Raw genomic sequence first — 17845 nt, 5'->3', positions numbered from 1 at the left:
ATTTTTGTGTGCACGAATCGAGTTACACCTCAACTAAGGTGGGAAAGGTCGGGGGAGCAAAACAATAACATTGAAAGCGGCTTGTATAATTCACTAAAAAGCAGTTTATTGAAGGAGACCCTTTGTTGAGGCGTCTTGATTGTAACCTTCAAACTTGAAGTTGCGATAAATGGCGGCAAAGTCTTGGGAGGCCCTTTCGACTTGGATTCCGAAAAATCGGAAATATACCTGCACCTTGAGCAAGGGCTTATACACGATGTGCAATGCCATGATGACAACCAGGCTGTTCAGGCCGGTTTCAAGGTAACGGGAGGCGAGCCCGCGAAACGAAAGCTGTTGACCAGGCAATGGAATAAACCGTTTATGCATGCCTTTGAAATTAAAATGTGTATCGGGTACGATATGCGCTATCGTAGCACAAAGCCCATCACCGTGTGCACACTAACCTAAGCCACGCTAATTTAAATAGCAGTCGTATAATATCGAGCTAGTTAGACATGCGGGAGGTTCATGGTGTCGAGAACGGGTTAAACCTGAAGATACCGCCCATGTCCTATTCCTAACCACCTTTGGAGACCCTGACTCACGGACTATTGTGAATCGTATAATGCATGATCGTCCATGGATAGGGTCAAGGGTACCTTGATCGGATCTGGTCTTTTCAGCGGGCCGAATGATCTGTGCTTAGCTTTGTTGGAGAGCTTCATGCGTGGTGAATTATCAAATTTTGGTCACTTTCATCTATTGAGATATCCCATCAGAAATGGGAATTCAGGATCCCTTTGGAGACAAACTCGTGATATGCTGGCCTTCAGCGAGGATGCTCTTTCTGGCATCATCGCGTCCTATAGAGTCTCAACTCGGAGACAAGCTATACCTTCGGAAACCCCTTGCTACCTCCTACTAGAGCTCCCTACCGTGAATGTCAACCGCGAGTTACTTGACGGCACGTTTGGATTAGCATGTCGATCAGTTGTCGCAATAGCACATCCCACGACAAGAGGCCACGCTCGGCAAATCTACAGTCCGGGGGAAGGGGGTTGGATGGGAAAAAGGAGGACGAGGACTGGATCGACTGAAAAACAAAACGATTGATAAAGATACCAGCGGTGTGCAACTGTATGAATGGGCATGTCAAACATGCTGTAGCTGATAGCCCCGACATTTATATGCTTTCCTGGATAGCTGGGCGTATACGTATGACTATCCCCTCACCAAGTGCTCGCGACCAACAATAAAAGCCTACGTCTCCAGGATGAAGCTTTTCACAGACTAGCGGGCTGCCATCATGCTATTTTTCCTCAATTGGATGGCTAACGCGTACTTCTTCAATGGACGTATCTTTGGACGATCTGAGAGGGATCGATAGGGCGGGCCGGTGTTACCGCAGAGGTCGGTTTCTAGTAACATATTCTTTGTTCTTAATAACCACATTCCAATCTGTCGCAAATACTGCCTTGCTTCGATTCTGATTTCGACCATCCTCCGAATGCCATCTTTAGCCAGCTTTGCTCGATAAAAAACGGCTACAATTCCAGCGAATGCAAAGATTGATCCAAACGAAAACGCGGGATATCCATGTGGTGCTTTCAGATGAGTTACTTCCCGCAGCATGGGGTTCCTATTTTATGCATTTTCAATACGAAACTGCGAACACTCTAGATGATCAGCTCAACAGCTTCTTGCACCAAGGACTTCCTTTTCGAATTTGAATACCATACTCCAGGGGCACATATAGGAATCCCGTGTTTCTCAATGCGACCACGCTCCATGCTATCCGTTTCATCACGCCCGGTCATTGAACCGTCCTCAACTGAACATTGCAGGAACCTTTCGTAACCTACTTCATGCTTGGCGTATTGCAAAGCCCGAGGATCAGCTTCACCTTCGTGGCTATGGTCGGAGTAATTGACTATGACAGACAACCAAGGTCTGCCCCTTAGTCGAAGAACCCGATTGTAACCATTTCCTGACTGCCGTCAGTTCTTCCTGACTCGAGGAGATCATTAAATGAGATTGAGAAAACGACTTACTTGGCTGCAATCGCGACGTTTGGGGCTTGTTTCGAGAACGGAATATGATTCATGCTATTATTTCCGTTCATTCCTCAATGGTCCCTCAACCAAAAACTGCTTGTAGGATCCGTGATTTAACAAGAAACACGGTCAGTTTCGCTAATTCGAGATTGACCGTCCCGTGGATCGAAATTCTCCCTTTGTCCGGTTTGCATATACTGCAGAAGCTGACCAAGGAGAGTCTTTCGTCTCCGTGCTCATCCCACAGACCCAGGCCGGAGACCAAGACTGTCGTGTTGAGACCAGGGAGATGCTTTAGCGTAGTCCATACGCAGCTAGCGAACTTGCCATCCTGGCCTTGTCCATTTAGCTTAGTTCTCATGCGGCGCTAGGTATCAAAACAACGCATCGGGACACCTTTGGGCTGGGCGAAAGATTGGTTTGCGGCTATTACTCCCTGTTTATTGTGCGAAAGTTATCCACGCTATTCACGGGATTGATAGTCAGGGGTAATGGCCATGATGCTAGAAAAAACATGGGAATGATACCTTATTGCCCTGTCCCTGCATCAAGCGGGTATGTTTGCATTGACATTTATTCCCTGCCCTCGCCTGCTTATTGCGAACTCATCCTTGCAGGCCTTCACTTGTGAAAATAACACTCGCCGTCAAGCGCGGAGTCCAATGAAATAGGCCATGGACCGGGTATGCTGTGAATCGTGATCATCAGCAATCCTGAGGCAATGCGGAGACAGGCGATAGCGGTGAAGTTATCAGAGCTGACGCTACAAGGTCACTCTCGCCTCAGACTTTGGAGAGACTTTGCCAATTGACAAGGTTAAGAATGCTGAGAGCAGCTTTTCTCTGGGCAGGAGGACTGAGCTAAAGAAGAGCATATACGACCAGGTCTCGTATTTTTGCTGCTTTGAACGTCGTCCGCATTCTCCGCGGGGCAGCTATCGCGAGCTGATTCCCGTCAGCGAGGACCTCTGGGCATTCGAGTCCAAGCCTCGAGTATGTAGCCCAAGGACGATGCTCTTTTCTTGTGTGTGAAATGCTCAAACTCTGTCGTGATATTTCGTTTTATAGTGAGTCTCCTCGGGGTCCAGGTTCTTGTCAACTCGGGGTTCGATTTATTGGACCATTAGGTAACTAATACCACTGCCCACAACGGCAAGATATCGAGTGCTTCATGGCTGCCGGCTGAGGGCCAGAAGACGAAGCCAGACCAAGAGAGAGGACACTAACAATTACTCTGAGCTAAATTAAATCCTGTTTACTTCCGAATAAATTTTCTCCGGGGACCGACGATGAACGTTTTCCTCCTACTCCGTCCACGCTTCTAACATTTTCTAAGAATAACCATCCTCATGGGCGGCGGAGAGCTGAAGATTCCCGTATCCGTGAATTGATCGTCGACAAAATGGCGGTGCTCGGTCGTGATGTGGGCCCTAGTCAGACGGGAGGCGATCTTGGAGTGACCAAGTCTGTAACGGGAGATTCGGGCGTGCGTCGACCGTTGAGTTTGTTAGTGACAAAACCATTTTTCTCGAAGAATCGGCTCGCCAGCCTGCACGAGTTAGTGAGCTAAGAATTGTGCAGCCGCAAAAATGAGTGCATTATAGGGCGCTCCGGATTCGTCGGTTTACGGTATGCACGATGCAACTTGTATTTCTTTTTTCTCGTTTGGTCGCAGACTTTCTTAAATTAGAGATCGAGCCAACTCTACACGCATGCACACACATTAAGATGTGGCTCGCTGCTGTTGGCAGCCTTTTCGCCTGTTGCGTGGCGCATCCTGCAGATGCTTGCCTTATTAGGTGTTAAACAACTCGTCACGATGCAAGGCGATTGGCGCGTCGTCTTTACCGGTCCAGCCGTCACAACTGACCACACAGAATACCCACGAGCGTTTTCCAAAATCGTAACATCCCCGGGAGACTGATATTGGAAGATGACGGAGGGCGCGCAGCTGAACACTGGAGAATCTAAAAATGGTAGAGAGGACGGCAAAACAGAACTGCATCGTCTCGCGACCTGAGACCCTTGGCACAAAACCGTTGGAGGGTAATTAAAAAAAAAGCTACGACGCGCACGGTTGAGTTGGACGAAGGGTCCCAGTGAATATTCACGCCGATCACATTCATCCCTTGAAAAGGGGAATCAGATCCCATGTCGACTATGGAAGAAAATTCGTGATAACAATCCTGCAGTCAGCTTTCTCCGTCCACGAAAACTATGCTCTAACAGTTTTCCCCTTGATAGGGTATCACTCGGCTTACCGGGGTCGGCTCGGTAGTGCACGCTAGCGGCGGAGGTGTGAACAAGGATCCCGAGGCCGCGCCGGGTATTCTGCGTAGTCGCGACGTTCGAAGTGCGGTTGTCTCTTCCAGCTACCGCTTTGAGTAGCCAAGGCTTTGCTCACTGGAGTTCAGATCAATCAATAGAGACGCTTGACTCTTGGAGCTTGCAAATCTAGTTCGAGAAGAGGAGCCGAGCGGCACGATGCATAGACATCCTAGTACGGGCAGGCTCAACTGCATCTCTCGGCTCTTTGGATTTTTATTCTGCAATTCACTGATGAATAAAGACTGATTTTGGTCATTCTTCGGGTTTTCATTGATAATATTTAAGTAAATCGTATGATCACAAGATAACGATCCGCCCATAGTCGTTGAAATGATGAGATAAAAGTGAGAGCCGGTCGGGGATCTGTCGACATGTGTGCTTGATTTTGCCGCGCTAGTTACTTGATGACTCGAAGACGTCTGCCGTTTCGATTGGTTGGAGGGAAAATCAGACTTTTTGGCCGCTCAAGGATCTGCTTTTAGCTGCTCCATCAAACTTTTTGACTTTTATTTTGTTGGGTGGTATGAAAAGCGCTTGCCGATGTCCACTATTGAGACAAGACATGCGAGGTTGAGACGCAGAGATTCAACGGCAAAGGAAAAAAAGCCAGCCAATATTCTCAAAGGACCAACAGAAAACTTGTCAAGTGATTTTCACAAAGAATGCAGCATGAGAATGATCAACTGAACGCGAATCTACAAGGGCCCCAGTGATGAGCATTTCTATGAGCCAAGATAAACTCCCAAGAGCCAAGGCAGGTCAAGGGGGGCGGCGGGATTGAAACATGTTTAATTTCACCACGAGCCTCCACAAAGCTTGGGCCTTCTCATGCAGATGGCGTGATTGGTGACCAGGAATTTTGCAGGTGTTTTGTGCACACGCTGCAAGGTGAACTGTCGATGGCCATCAATATCTGGGGTAAAAATGCGGAGAACCCGAGAAGTTCTCTCAAGGCATGGCAATCGGATGGGCCAACTAGGTTGTCCATAAGGGGAGCAAGGAAGTCAGAGGCGTCAATAGCAGTTGTTCCCCTTAGTCAGTCTCCCTTCCTCCCCGGAGAAGCATCTCCATCTTCTCTCCCAAGCAAAGAGCCGAAATGAACCTAATTTTAATCACAAACTCGAGTCTTGGAAATGAGACACCGGGCACTACGCTTCGGTATGGTGTAGCCGAAACTGCCCATTGTGGTACTTTTTTCAGCCCAAATTAAGCCGGTTTCTCAGGGTGTTTTGGATGGTTGCATGGCTCTGGACATCCCGTGCGAGAACGGACGATTTTCCCCACAAATGTAAAAGTTCTCCAAAAAACATACGACCGTCCAAGCGCAGTGACGATTGCAAGAAACCAGGCTGCCAACCATATGATGCATTCCCTGTTAGAAGGGACCGTCGAGAAGTGCGCAGGGACCAAAGCCGAAAAGAAAGGCCAAGGAGCCACCAAATCTCCATGCATTCTAGAAATGAATGGGATCAGAACCCCTAGTCCATGGCAACACCCCGGGTTTTTGTTACGAACCCCAGACACCAAAACTGACTTTTGCCGCAATCGAATTAGGTAATATTTCTGCGTTGCTGGTTTGCTACCCGTTCGTTTGCCTCGGCTGCCTCAAGAGGCTCTGAACGCCATTGCTGACATCTCTTGGCTGGCCACCGGCTTTTACGCAGAGCCAGCAGGTATGGATGCATGTACGCACGTAGATGTACTTTCACACATACCTAGATAACATACATATAGATACAACGCGTGTGTGGAGTAAACAGACACGGAGCCTTCAAAAGTGCCTAAACTCGGGGATCCGAACCGAATGCTCGGTCGGGGTGGGGTGAAGCGGCTAGTCTGACTACCCGAGCAGACCGAACGGATCGGATCGGGAACGGGGAATTATTATTTTGGGCGTGGAGTGAAGGGAGTGTATGGAAATGAATTTTGGGCATCGCAGGAGTGGGCTGTATTTCGCGCACCAATTCATCTCGACTGAATCTTGATACTGTTGTCGGTGTTGGCTCAGGGTTTGTTGATATTTCGGGATACGACCTTCATGGAGCCAGCGTGGGATCACGTGCAGCCAGGGTAGTTCCAAACTTGCGCCTGCATAACTGCGGAGGCCCGGCTTCAGCGGAGGCCATGCCCAACAGCCAACTTGGGTTTGTGCTTACTGGCTAGTGAGGGCCTAACCGGATATGTTGCTTTGATTGGCTGCCATCGATACTGGCAGTGCGAGTTCAGCTCCGTTGGTTGGATCTGTTTGCCTGGTTTGCCTCCCCGCTGGGCGATGCGGACGGCGGGACGCAGGTGAGATGGCGTCTCCCTTGAACGAGACATCCCCGTCAAGAATACCATCCCCATCAGCTCTATCCTTGACGATTGCCAACGTGCGGGCGCGGGGATGTCCATGGTTGCTCGAGGAGAAGGGCTGTTTGCACGAGAGTTCTGGATATCTCGGGTCAATTTCGGAGCGCATGGGTGCGGTCGTCGCTGTTGACAATCGCACGGACTTTTGTGTGTGGAGCGGAGCTGTCGTCAAGCACATGGCTATTTCCATGGCTGCAACTTGCAAGGCTCAGGTTGCGATGCACATATCGTATGTGGGCAGCCATTTAGTCGGCTGGCATGGATGGTGACTCAAGAGCTTTACCTAACGTCAAAAGGTCGAATACGCGACGGCTCCGCCCAGCTGTGTGGCGTGGTCCGCGAGGTGACGAATTACGTCACGGGCCGCACTCTGTTTGCACGTCCTGCGGCGGTTGTTCGATGTTTTGGTCAGATAATAGCGTTGTATTCGTGTCGGTATTGAACGCTGCCATTAGACGCTAAAATGACACGTTCGTTGATTCATCTCAGATCGAGGCTCGAGTTCTACGAAAATCCTTGCTCCTGCTACCCCACGGTTTCTATGTGCGCTTCCCCTGGATGACCAGGCCCTGCAAGGCACCCCTAGTCAATGCGTCCACCCTTGCTCTGCCACCCAACATGGAGGCCGATCTTCCTTCAGAATACGCGATAGGGAAGGAAAAAAGGTTTTCTAAAAAATAAAAATTAAAAATAAAAATACGCACAAATGAAATGAAACGATGAATCAAATTGAAACTCTCGAAGAGCTTTACCGGAATCCTAGGCAATCCCTGTCTATAGCGCTCTCACGTCCTGAATGCTACTAATCTCGAGGTCGGAAGACCTTGGGTACCTTTTTTTTTGCTTTTTTTCCACTTCGTCAAAGATCGCCAAGCGAAGTTCCCAGATACCCCAAGGTTCCTTTGCTCTTCGATTTCAGGCAGCTCCCAAGTGTCTCACAAGAGCTGCATGGTATCATGACACGAGGACCGCAGATGCCAATGTCTTGAGTTCCTCTAGCCTCACTCCATTTTTCCGTCTTGTCCCGCTCGGCGGCGGAAAATGCGAGGTCGGGGGCAAAAAATAAGAAAAAAATAAACGAATATGAAAAAAAAACACGATCTGTGTTTCCTTTAAGCCCGCTGTTTCAATTAGTGCGTGAAAATGTTCGGGGATCAGGGGGGCAAAGCGCCTTGCTAGGGGCATCCTTCTTCTGCAAGGCGGATACCGATGGCTTCACTCTCGAGCAATATCAAATGTAGATAAATGAGCCCTTCCGCACCTTCATGTGGCTTCCCTTGATACAGTCTTTCCACAGTCACTTCTCTTGAGGACCACCATATCCTAAGAAACAGAAAGCGAAGTGAGATCCAAGGCGAAAGAAGGCAAAGAATTCAGATAATATGAAGTACACTTCAGCTCTTCTCGCCGGCTTCTCAGCGCTCGCGAGCGCAGGAGTTTTGCCGGGACAGTTCGAGAAGGGTATTCCCGTTGGCGAGGATGGCAGGGGTGCTCCATTTGCTGGTATGCATTAATCGTTCTAATTCCTCGCGCCGCTAGTCACTGGAAGAAACAATGGTCGCTGACAGTTCGGTATGACATCAGGTGCTACCAACCGCGAAATCGATTTGCAGAACCCCAGCGCCCTCGGTGCATCCACTGACACGGATAGTGGTACCGTTCCAAATCTGAAATGGAGTTTCTCTCTTTCGAAACTCAAGATGTTCCACGGCGGCTGGCTACGTGAACAGGTCAAGACAGATTTACCAGCCAGTAATGACATTGCTGGCGCTCAAGTGCACATGAGCAAAGGAGCAATTCGACAGATGCATTGGCACCGAGTTGTATGTTGGATCAAAAGAGCAATATCTTGGGAGGCTTCTTTACTGAGAACATCGTTACAATAATAGGCCGAATGGGGTTATGTGTACGCCGGCCGAATTCTCCTATCCGCTGTCGATGAAAACGGCCAATTCCAGCTGGACTACCTCGACGTTGGAGACATGTATTATTTCCCCAAGGGAACCGCTCATTCTCTTCAGGGTAAGGCCCGCAATGCCACTCCTACCAGCTGCCGGTAAGGTTAGCCAGCATGCTCACAAGCGGACTTTCTAGGTATGGAGGATGAAAACGAAGTCCTGCTGTGCTTCGACGACGGTGACTTCTCTCGCGTTGGGTATGTATCGTGACCGCTCCAAGGGATGGGCGAGATTCTAATAGCGTGATAGAACCACATTTATGATTAACGATTGGATTACCCATACGCCAAAGTCTGTCCTTGCTAAGAACTTCGGCGTTCCCGAGGGTACCTTCGACACATCGTGGAACCCCGATCCTCATGTTGTTAACTCGACTGTCAGCATGAAGAATGTGACTGGTCCGGCAGGAGAGTTGATGGGTAACAGCTCCTATGTGTTCCACAGCCACCCGTCGCAGCACAAGGAGGTTCCTGGACGTGGAGGAACTATCCAGATTGTTGATTCACGCAACTTCCCCATCTCCAAGACCATTGCTGCAACTGTCGTCACCCTCAAACCAGGCGGTCTCCGAGAACTCCACTGGCATCCAACTGTAAGACAACATGATCCGGAAAAGTTTTTGCGGTCTAATCAGTGAACTAACGGCTTATTACCCACACCTAGGCTGAGGAATGGCTCTACTTCCACCAAGGTACTGCACGCGCAACCGTGTACATCGGTGCCGGCAACACTCGAACCTTTGACTTCCAAGCAGGTGATGCTGGTGTCTTCCCAGACAATAGCGGTACGTATATCCATTTTCGAGAGGACACCATTTTCAACGGAATGAGATTAACTAACTGATCCTTACAGGTCATTATGTTGAAAATCTCTCCGAGACCGAAGACCTTATCTACCTCGAAATTTACAAGGCTGACCGGGTTGCTGACATCTCTCTCGGCCAATGGCTTGCCCTGACTCCATCGGACATGGCTGCTGCTGCCATCAACGTACCCATCGAGGTCATTGAGAATATCAAGAAGGAGAAGCAGTTGTTGATTGATCCACATTTCGCCTAAAGTATTACGTCGGAGGCGTAGTCACGCCCTAACAGATGTTCCTTTCATTTCTTCTAGCTCTCTTTTCTACCTTATTTCCCCGGTGTTCTAATACTAGACTTACCTTTCCCCCCTTCTCACCACCCCTGGACTTCCTTATCCGCGCTTGTACATATACTAAACCACCCGGCAACCCTTGTTACCCCGCCGTACATACCCCTCCTCACGATGCTCCCCGACATTTTTTTTCTTTTCAAAGGCTATGTTAGAATTCTTTGACAAGAGCATATCTTTGTCTTTTTTTTTTTTTTTTTTTTTTCGTTGTTGTTGTTTCCTTTCCTAATCCCAAGGGAGATGGACTTCTATCTGATTTCCTATGTGACCAGTGCTTTCTGTTTATGCACAGCAAGTCGTCTGAGCCATCGTACTCAAAAAGCGAGTATGATTTTGTCGAGTTACACATAACCTACATAGAAAGGAAATCGGAAAGACTTCCAGAATCCTGTTCAAATTAGCTAAGGCGGGCCATGTGTCGACCCATTCATCCTGGCCACCATCCGTTTGAGCAAATTTGCCCTGTATCCATGCGCTGTTGATGCATCCGTCCGCCGGGGATGTGCGTGTGCGAGAGAGAGAGAGAGGTGATAGAGAGCTGGCATCATGGAATCCCTGTGCGCGGCTCGACTTGTTACGAACTAATAATATAATAGAAATTGACTGAAGGAGATAACAGGGGCCGATCACCTGATTTGACGGTCGCAAACACCCATGCTCCCGATCTTCGCGATCCGCTGCGCTCGCGTTTCATCCTCCTGCTCCCTCGAATACAAAAGAGCCCCATGTGAGTTCCCTAGGCACCCGGTCCTAACGGTTGGAAGAGCGAAACAAAAAAAACAAAAGTTAAAAAATAGAGAAAACAAGAGCAAAAACGAGAAGGAGAAAATAGCTGCACATGCGGCTTGGGGAGCTGCTTGGTTGGGCCTGACGGGATGCCATGTAACCCTTTTCCCGTCCTTGGTGTGTGTCACTCGAGACATACTTTTTCTGCGGTTGTCCCGAGAGGGGGAATGGCAAACGATTGAATAAGATTAACTGTTAAACTTCGTACTTCGTACGGAGAATCGTGTTCGCCATTGATGGGTCTCTCTTCGATGCATACGTGCCATGGGTACACACATACATCATCTGTGTCATCGTTTTGCGAGAGGGGCGGGATCAGGTGGTGATACGCGATCAACGGTGGAAGAGGCAAATAGCTTTCATCTCTTTGTCTTGTTCCCATCCCATCTGTAGACACACTTCCCACTTCAATGCTGCTACTTTCTTGGTCATTTGGTGGCCTTTTTTTTTTTTTTTTTTTTTTTTTTTTGTTTCGGGTCTAGTTCTCCTTGATGTAGCTTGGCGTCTTCAAGGTAGAGTCAGTATTTTTAGGGTGTCATCGCAGCTGGATGCGGTGACTCGAAGGGGAAATCGGTGGCCAGGCCTTGGCGGCAGTTTGGCATCGAACTGACATGCCGCGTTGTCGACGTCGACGAGTTGAGTAGCTCGGCTTTTGGCCACTGAAGAGCGGTTCTCCTAGGGTATCTCTACGGTAGTTAGATCATCTAAAAGAACAGTGCCAGGAAACTGAAATAGGAGTTTTATTCCTCGTCTAGCAACTCCTCCGCCATGGAATCTAAACGACAATATCTGTACAATTCAAGGATATTTCCATTCTAATAACACATCACTGCGTCACCCTCCCACTGGGACAGCCAGAAAAACTTCTTCCTTAACACATCTGCTCCTCTAATTGGGTGTCAGTGAACACACTGTGCCCGTCTTTGAGTCACGGCTGGCTTGGTCTCATTGTAGGTATCACACAAGTAGCATCTATCTCTTGATAACCATGGCATCCAAATCCTCACGCTCCTTTTGCTCGCGCTCAACCTCTTCAATGAGAGGGCGGAGGTAGCGGACATCCTATGTTGCGTTGCCGCCAGGTAGTTAGCAAGCAGCCACATGACCATGGATGCACTGATATAAGCAAAGCGGCTGGCTTTGGGCATGGGCTTACCTCCTGCGGCTTGGTGTGCTCGCTCACTGGCAGAATCTGCTGCTGCAATGAGAGCTATTGATAATCACACAACTTGTTAACCACATTTTCCTAACTGTCACTATCACCATCACTTGCGTGTCTCCTGTCTTTTGCTCAACTGAAACATCCAAAGAGGGCAAAATAAAAAGACCTACTTGGAATGCTCGTCGGAGGCGGTAGATACGGTCATAAGCCTCCTTGGGAGGAAGTCTCTTGAGGGCCTGCTGGACAACATCGTTCTCTTCGGGGATCAGATCGTCATATCTGTTTGGTTTCCAAAACACATCAGCACCCGTGGTCGGTTGGGGGTTGTTATCGCGGAGGGGCGCCAATGGCACTGGATCGTGGTCGCTCCATCGCCTGCTCGCCCCAGCTGCACGCACCTGAGTCCCATCTGTCTGTATCCGGCGGCATTGGTGTACCACTGGGCCAACGGCATTGCCATTCGCTTTACCCACGGCACATCGAAGGTGCGGGCGACAATGTTAGAAAGCGACATCTTGGACGAGCAAAAGATCAGTCGATCGTAAATATGTCGGCGGAATGTGCGGAATCGGTTATCACCCCAATTGCTAGCAAGTTGGAGGCGGTTCGGCCGGCTGACAATTGGTGGCTCTTTGATTGATCGCAAGAGATGATGTTGTGGAAAAACGCCAGCGCTCGGACCAACTCGGCCAAACTGGAACCTCCGAACCCCAAAAAATCTCGTGACCATGAGGAGAGGTTTCCAAGGAGAGTCCTGGTTTGGTGGCTGTCCTCTCTCTCTTCTCTCTTCTCTCTCCGCACAACCTGCTCTGCTGTCTCTGACTGGTGGTTTTAGTCCGTTGACCACAAGCGCACTGTCTCTTCCCTAGAGCACTGTTCATAGCTCTTCCCTTTTTTTTTCATCCTTTTACTCAATCCTTGGCTTACTTCATCTGGCGATCTCCCTTCTCTCCATGAGCATGAAAAGTGCAGATATCTAGCCTGCTTTGCTCCATCTCGGAGCTGCGAGGGTTGCAGACCCCGCAGGACCGCTGCTTACTATATCGCGCCAGTTAAAACCTCCCCCCGCTGCCCTAAAAATTCGCTCCCCGGCGGAAAGTCGCAGATTTATATTCAGTTTTGTGCGACCGTTCCATATACTCCCACATCTTATCGAGGTTCGAGCCGGGAAGCCCGACCTTCTCCGCATCCAAGTTTGCATCCATGAGGCGTCCCTGAGTGAGAGAAAAGTGAGAATCTGCTCGATATCCCGTCAATCATGTCTCCCAGCGACACCAACCTGTCTGGGGGTGTCGCCGGCTCATCCCGGAAGCAGCAGATCTCACATCATCCAGAACCACATTCTTCCGTCCCACAACTGCACCCAAATGCGTCGCCTCCTCCGGGATCCTCTCCTCTAACCAGTATTCAGATATACTCCACGCGCATCCCTCAAGCATGGGTTACGCCGTTCTGTGGAGCAAGTGCGGGTATCGCATCCGGAATAGTGACTTGTCCCTTGGACGTTATCAAAACAAAGCTACAAGCCCAAGGTGGATTCCAGCTAAGGCGAAATGGAAAGCTGGTCGACACGGGCACGTTGTACAAGGGGATGTTAGGAACCGGAAGAATGATCTGGAAAGATGAAGGCGTCCGCGGATTATATCGAGGGCTAGGGCCCATGCTTTTGGGATACCTGCCAACTTGGGCCATCTATTTAACGATCTACGATCAGTCTAGAGAGTATTTCTGGGAAAAGACAGGTGCGTCCAGCTCGACTTTTGAAAGCGTAGATAATTCGCTAATCCATTGCGCCATAGAAAATTGGTGGATGGCCCGTGGTTATGCATCCCTCACGGCTGGAGCCTGCTCAACGGTGGCCACAAACCCGATTTGGGTCATTAAAACGAGGCTCATGTCGCAAAGTTTTACTCCCTCAACCAATGGTTATCGTGCCCCCTGGTATTACAAAAGCACGCTAGATGCTGCTCGCAAGATGTATGCGAGTGAAGGAATAGCCGCATTCTATTCTGGCCTTACCCCTGCCTTGCTTGGTCTATCCCATGTCGCCATCCAGTTTCCTCTTTACGAATACTTCAAAATGGCCTTTACAGGGTTTGGGATTGGAGAGCATCCAGACGAAGGTAATACTCACTGGCTAGGAATCAGCGCTGCTACTTTCCTTAGCAAAATCTGTGCCAGTACAGCCACATATCCTCACGAAGTGCTGCGAACTCGCTTGCAAACACAGCAACGAGGTGATCCAGCTCCATCTCCTGAAGGAATCGCATTTCGTGGCGGTTTGGAACAGCCTCAGGACCATGGCCGACCGCCAGGTTTAGGCGCTGGTGCATCATCTTCAGATGGCATGCGCAATCGCCCACGCTACAGCGGAGTGATTCGCACGTTTCAAACTATTCTTAAGGAAGAGGGATGGCGGGCATTTTATGCCGGAATTGGCACAAATCTATTTCGTGCAGTTCCGGCCGCGATGACTACGATGTTGACTTACGAATATTTGCGGAATATCATACATTACACTCAACACGAGGGAGATAGAATCTTGACCGAGGAAACGGCGTCGGCTTATTAACTGCGAATAATTCATTTTTTAAAAAAAATTCCTGAAGGAATCTGGAAATGTACAGTGGGAAAGGATCCTTAATGACCAGCTTCAGATAATCTTTTTCACGTGGGTGACCAGCCTTGCGCGATATCCGAGCGAATAGACCATAGCCTTCGTTTTCCTCTGCTTCTCCTTCCCCCTTCCCTTTGCATCCCGTGGCCTTTGCACTTTCGTCTTGTTACTATTTTAATATTCGATTAGGCTGGCTTGTCAGGGACTCGAGTTGTAGAAAAAGACATTAATCATTCTACAAGATTTCTCTCCTCTTATTTTCTTTGCTTTTTCATGATTGGCGTGGAAGACGCTTTTATTATACCCGCCTTCTCCAGCACGGCCTGGGATTCTAGGAAACCTTCTTATCTCTTATTGCTAGGCGCATAACCGGTTCATTGTACAAAGAACCCGTTCGATTCTGATGATCCTGCTACGTACCGATGGCCTTCAGGATAACTCTCTTCCACTCTGTCTGGACATTATCACGACACCCAGCCCGTCTTCGCCGAAGTTTGCCTTAATCAACTTTCGTTGTGCTGAAGTCACTCTACATCTTGGTTCTAGGTTCTAGTTAACAGCCTTGTGGCCCAGCTGTTGATGGATCCATGCCCTCCTGGACCACCATGTAGTCCAGACCTGTTAGGTCTAATTCGGTGCTCATTGCCGAGTTGCTGCTTTGTGTCTGAAGGGCCGTCGCTGGCCCTCTTCTTCTATTTTATGCCTTGGATGTTTTTCGTTTGGGATGATCTAAGGGCTTCTCTCTTGGATGGTCACTTGTTTCCCTTGAAAAACTTCTATGCAATTTTGCAGCTTGAGCGCATAACTCGGTGCTGGTAGTCATTTCCACGGAACGCCGCCAACCGTTCCCACAGATGTGAGATATCCTAGTAACATTAAATTATGGCTTTTCAGGAGAAACGAAATCAGAGCCGAAGATGTACACGTGTATCCTTTGCGGAGCAAAGGGGCATAAAAAGTACACTTGCTCTCCGAGTGGAGATAGATACTCCACACTGATCTTTCTCAACGTCCACTTCCTCTCTGTCTTTCCCCTACATCCTCTACCCATTGCGGTTGGTACATTTTATCATCTATTGGGTTCCTGGCACTGGTTTTTGGAACTGAGTTAGAACTGCTCTCCAACAAAACCCAACATATCTATATCTATTAATAGACACGTAAAATATATATGCAAACGGGGCATGTCTATTAAACGAAAATCAGAGTTTAACAGCGAAAAAGAAATGTCGAAAAGGGTCGAGGGGACGCCGCAGTTATCTATGTAGAAAAGGTTTAATAAATCTAGAGAAGCTGGTTTGCCAGCCCTAATCTCCCTCTCACCGACAGCCACCGCTCATATATTCCCAATTTCATTTCCACGCGAAGGTATGACGCCCATGCACGGATAAATTGCAGGAAGTTACGTGGCCAAAAAATGCTACCGTGTTGGCGAATGGATTCCATCTGTTCCTCGAAGACGGTACATGTCGCATAGCGAGCGAGGATAAGAAATGCACGCAGAGGGCCGTGACGAGTATGTAGGTTTTCATCGAGGGATCGAGCTAAACGACACAATTTCGATTAATCACGTGTAGAGAAAATGAATTGATTGTTTTGAGGACAAGCAGCGGACAATACCTACTTAGATCATTTGTCTTAAGGATTAATAGAATGATCCGCGGTACTTTGCCCAGCAAAGTGACCAGGTCCTGTAGCATTCCGTCGCCCATGGCGTCGGAGATAACCTTCTTTTCGTCGACAGATCTCGAAGATGCGATTGCCTTGCTTGCCACAACACTATAGTCTCTGCCTGTGATGGCGCTGGCGAAAAGCGGGAATTCATCATTCGTTATACCAGCCACCTCATGTGCATACTTTCGCATTCCTTTCTCGTCTGCTTCCACGATAGAAAGCCATAGTTTGGCGTAGGCTCTTCGGGTTTCTCTAGGTATGTCACGATAGAGCCCATGGTCATAGAGGATAATATCAAAGTTGGGCTTACGCCGTAAATTATTTTTGCGGATAGCAATGTTTCCACCATGAGGGTCACAGTGGAGAGGTGCGTCCTCGCCAAATATCATTTCATTGAAGATGTGTGCGAGGGCCGCTGAGACTTCATCTCGATCGATTTTATTGGAGTCGAGGTACTCGAGATCATCGGGTCGATGCCCAGAAATGAAGTCCATGACGAGGATTCGTTCCTTTGCCCACATAACTAAGCAGTCACTGGTTAGCTTATCGCAACTCCATTCCAGTAGGGCCTGTAACTACCTTCTGGGATGACTAAAGGTGCTTTTGTTCTCGTCTCAAAGTATTCTCTCGCCCTCCTTGCATTTTCCGCCTCCATACGAAAATCTAACTCCTGGGGTAGCGACATATCCATTTCGTTTGATAACCACTCGAGGTCATACTCCGGGAAGAACTTTTTCAGCATTGAGAACGTGAATCTTGTAAGTGCCAAATCCAGCGGAACCCATTCCGCCAATGCAGGGTGCTGGACTTTGACCGCAACCTTTTGCCCATTCTCCTTTAGCACGGCAATATGCACTTGCGCTAGGGAAGCCGCGCCTATCGGTTCCCTCTCAAAGCTAGAGAATAGCTCATCTATCCTGTGTCCCGTATCTTTGACGAACATCTCTTCAACGGATTCATACGAGGAAACGGGACATTTGTCCTGAAGAGGGATGAAAGTCGTCGTCCACTCCAGCGGCAACAAATAACCCATACTACTCAAGTGTTGTCCGAGCTTTATGAATATTGAACCATTTTTTTCGAGCACACGTAGTGTCCGTTCGGCGCATCGCTTATGGCAGGCCTTAAGGATCGCGGCTTTTTCCTCGTCGGAGCCTGAGTTTTGGTTCAGGGTTACCCTATAACTATAGCGCACGAATAGGAAAGAAATCAAGAAAATCTTTAGCAATTTTGGCTTCTCTCTCCTCCGGCTTGTATTCTTTCCCCCAAGATGGGCAATGGCTGCCCAAATCACAAGCTCGCAACGCGGCGATAGACTCTTGCCAAACAGAAAGGAGACCGGGAACGTGACAGAAAAGGGGTCATCAGAAACTCACTCGTTAATACACACTGCCAGTGCGGTAATAACCCTTCCAGTCCTCTCAGCAGCATTGTACCCGTGCTTTATATCATCCGAAAACGCAAGCGCTGTGGCACCCAGTGTGCCTCCCGCCGCAGCATATTTCAACGCGCGCCGAGGTCTCTTTTTATGACTTCCACCCGACGAAGAGGCCTTTGTTCTGAACACAGCAGTCGAATAATTTCCGCGCGCATCTGTAGAATGTATAAGCTTTTGTTTTTGCCGGAGACACCTTCGACATGTCCATGGGATCGTCTGCGGTTGGAGAAAGAAAGGCCTTGCAGGAGCGCTCGTGACACCGGCGAACCTTCGAAGAGGGATCCGGGCTTTCATCTCTTAGTTTGGGGAGCAATTTTGCTAATGTAGATTGGAGTGATGGACAG

General features: G+C 48.9%; 6 protein-coding genes across 6 annotated transcripts; 3 read left to right on the top strand and 3 right to left on the bottom strand.

Moving 5' to 3' along the window:
- Positions 1-105: 105 nt before the first annotated feature.
- On the bottom strand, positions 106-270 carry D8B26_003536 (uncharacterized protein; the record flags this gene model as incomplete). The annotated part of the gene is made up of 1 exon (XM_066124172.1): positions 106-270. One exon carries the CDS (start codon positions 268-270, stop codon positions 106-108), a length of 165 nt encoding a protein of 54 aa, XP_065980251.1.
- Positions 271-6109: 5839 nt separating this feature from the next.
- D8B26_003535 (uncharacterized protein) lies at positions 6110-7362 on the top strand. Its single transcript, XM_066124171.1, has 3 exons — positions 6110-6944; positions 7012-7146; positions 7205-7362. The coding sequence occupies exons 1-3, from the start codon at positions 6661-6663 to the stop codon at positions 7275-7277; spliced, it is 492 nt and encodes a 163-aa protein (XP_065980250.1). The 5' UTR covers positions 6110-6660; the 3' UTR covers positions 7278-7362.
- A 671-nt stretch (positions 7363-8033) lies between these two features.
- On the top strand, positions 8034-9731 carry D8B26_003534 (uncharacterized protein; the record flags this gene model as incomplete). The annotated part of the gene is made up of 7 exons (XM_003068228.2): positions 8034-8218; positions 8300-8538; positions 8605-8737; positions 8810-8870; positions 8923-9265; positions 9337-9457; positions 9526-9731. The coding sequence occupies exons 1-7, from the start codon at positions 8098-8100 to the stop codon at positions 9729-9731; spliced, it is 1224 nt and encodes a 407-aa protein (XP_003068274.1). The 5' UTR covers positions 8034-8097.
- A 1595-nt stretch (positions 9732-11326) lies between these two features.
- QCR7 (Cytochrome b-c1 complex subunit 7) lies at positions 11327-12419 on the bottom strand. Its single transcript, XM_003068229.2, has 4 exons — positions 12171-12419; positions 11943-12051; positions 11767-11820; positions 11327-11672 (listed from the first exon to the last, which is right to left on the bottom strand). The coding sequence occupies exons 1-4, from the start codon at positions 12284-12286 to the stop codon at positions 11583-11585; spliced, it is 369 nt and encodes a 122-aa protein (XP_003068275.2). The 5' UTR covers positions 12287-12419; the 3' UTR covers positions 11327-11582.
- A 112-nt stretch (positions 12420-12531) lies between these two features.
- Positions 12532-14638, top strand: D8B26_003532 (uncharacterized protein). The gene is made up of 2 exons (XM_003068230.2): positions 12532-13514; positions 13572-14638. Exons 1-2 carry the CDS (start codon positions 13031-13033, stop codon positions 14342-14344), a joined length of 1257 nt encoding a protein of 418 aa, XP_003068276.1. The 5' UTR covers positions 12532-13030; the 3' UTR covers positions 14345-14638.
- A 923-nt stretch (positions 14639-15561) lies between these two features.
- Positions 15562-17795, bottom strand: D8B26_003531 (uncharacterized protein; the record flags this gene model as incomplete). Its single annotated transcript, XM_003068231.2, has 4 exons — positions 15562-15933; positions 16014-16586; positions 16643-17247; positions 17440-17795. The coding sequence occupies 4 exons, from the start codon at positions 17793-17795 to the stop codon at positions 15674-15676; spliced, it is 1794 nt and encodes a 597-aa protein (XP_003068277.1). The 3' UTR covers positions 15562-15673.
- Between the last annotated feature and the right edge of the window lie 50 nt (positions 17796-17845).

Source organism: Coccidioides posadasii, chromosome 2 (genome assembly GCF_018416015.2).
Source record: "Coccidioides posadasii str. Silveira chromosome 2, complete sequence".
NCBI classification, from domain to species: Eukaryota; Fungi; Ascomycota; class Eurotiomycetes; order Onygenales; family Onygenaceae; genus Coccidioides; species Coccidioides posadasii.
This window is presented reverse-complemented; position numbering and strand designations above follow the sequence as displayed.

Coding starts and splice junctions, on each gene's coding strand:
- D8B26_003535 (XM_066124171.1), top strand. CDS start 6,661: ATGGCGTCTCCCTTGAACGAGACATCCCCGTCAAGAATACCATCCCCA. Junction 6,945..7,011: donor CAGGTTGCGATGCACATATC/GTATGTGGGCAG, acceptor TAACGTCAAAAG/GTCGAATACGCGACGGCTCC. Junction 7,147..7,204: donor GATAATAGCGTTGTATTCGT/GTCGGTATTGAA, acceptor GATTCATCTCAG/ATCGAGGCTCGAGTTCTACG.
- QCR7 (XM_003068229.2), bottom strand. CDS start 12,286: ATGTCGCTTTCTAACATTGTCGCCCGCACCTTCGATGTGCCGTGGGTA. Junction 12,052..12,170: donor TACAGACAGATGGGACTCAG/GTGCGTGCAGCT, acceptor GAAACCAAACAG/ATATGACGATCTGATCCCCG. Junction 11,821..11,942: donor GCCTCCGACGAGCATTCCAA/GTAGGTCTTTTT, acceptor GATTATCAATAG/CTCTCATTGCAGCAGCAGAT.
- D8B26_003532 (XM_003068230.2), top strand. CDS start 13,031: ATGTCTCCCAGCGACACCAACCTGTCTGGGGGTGTCGCCGGCTCATCC. Junction 13,515..13,571: donor GTATTTCTGGGAAAAGACAG/GTGCGTCCAGCT, acceptor ATTGCGCCATAG/AAAATTGGTGGATGGCCCGT.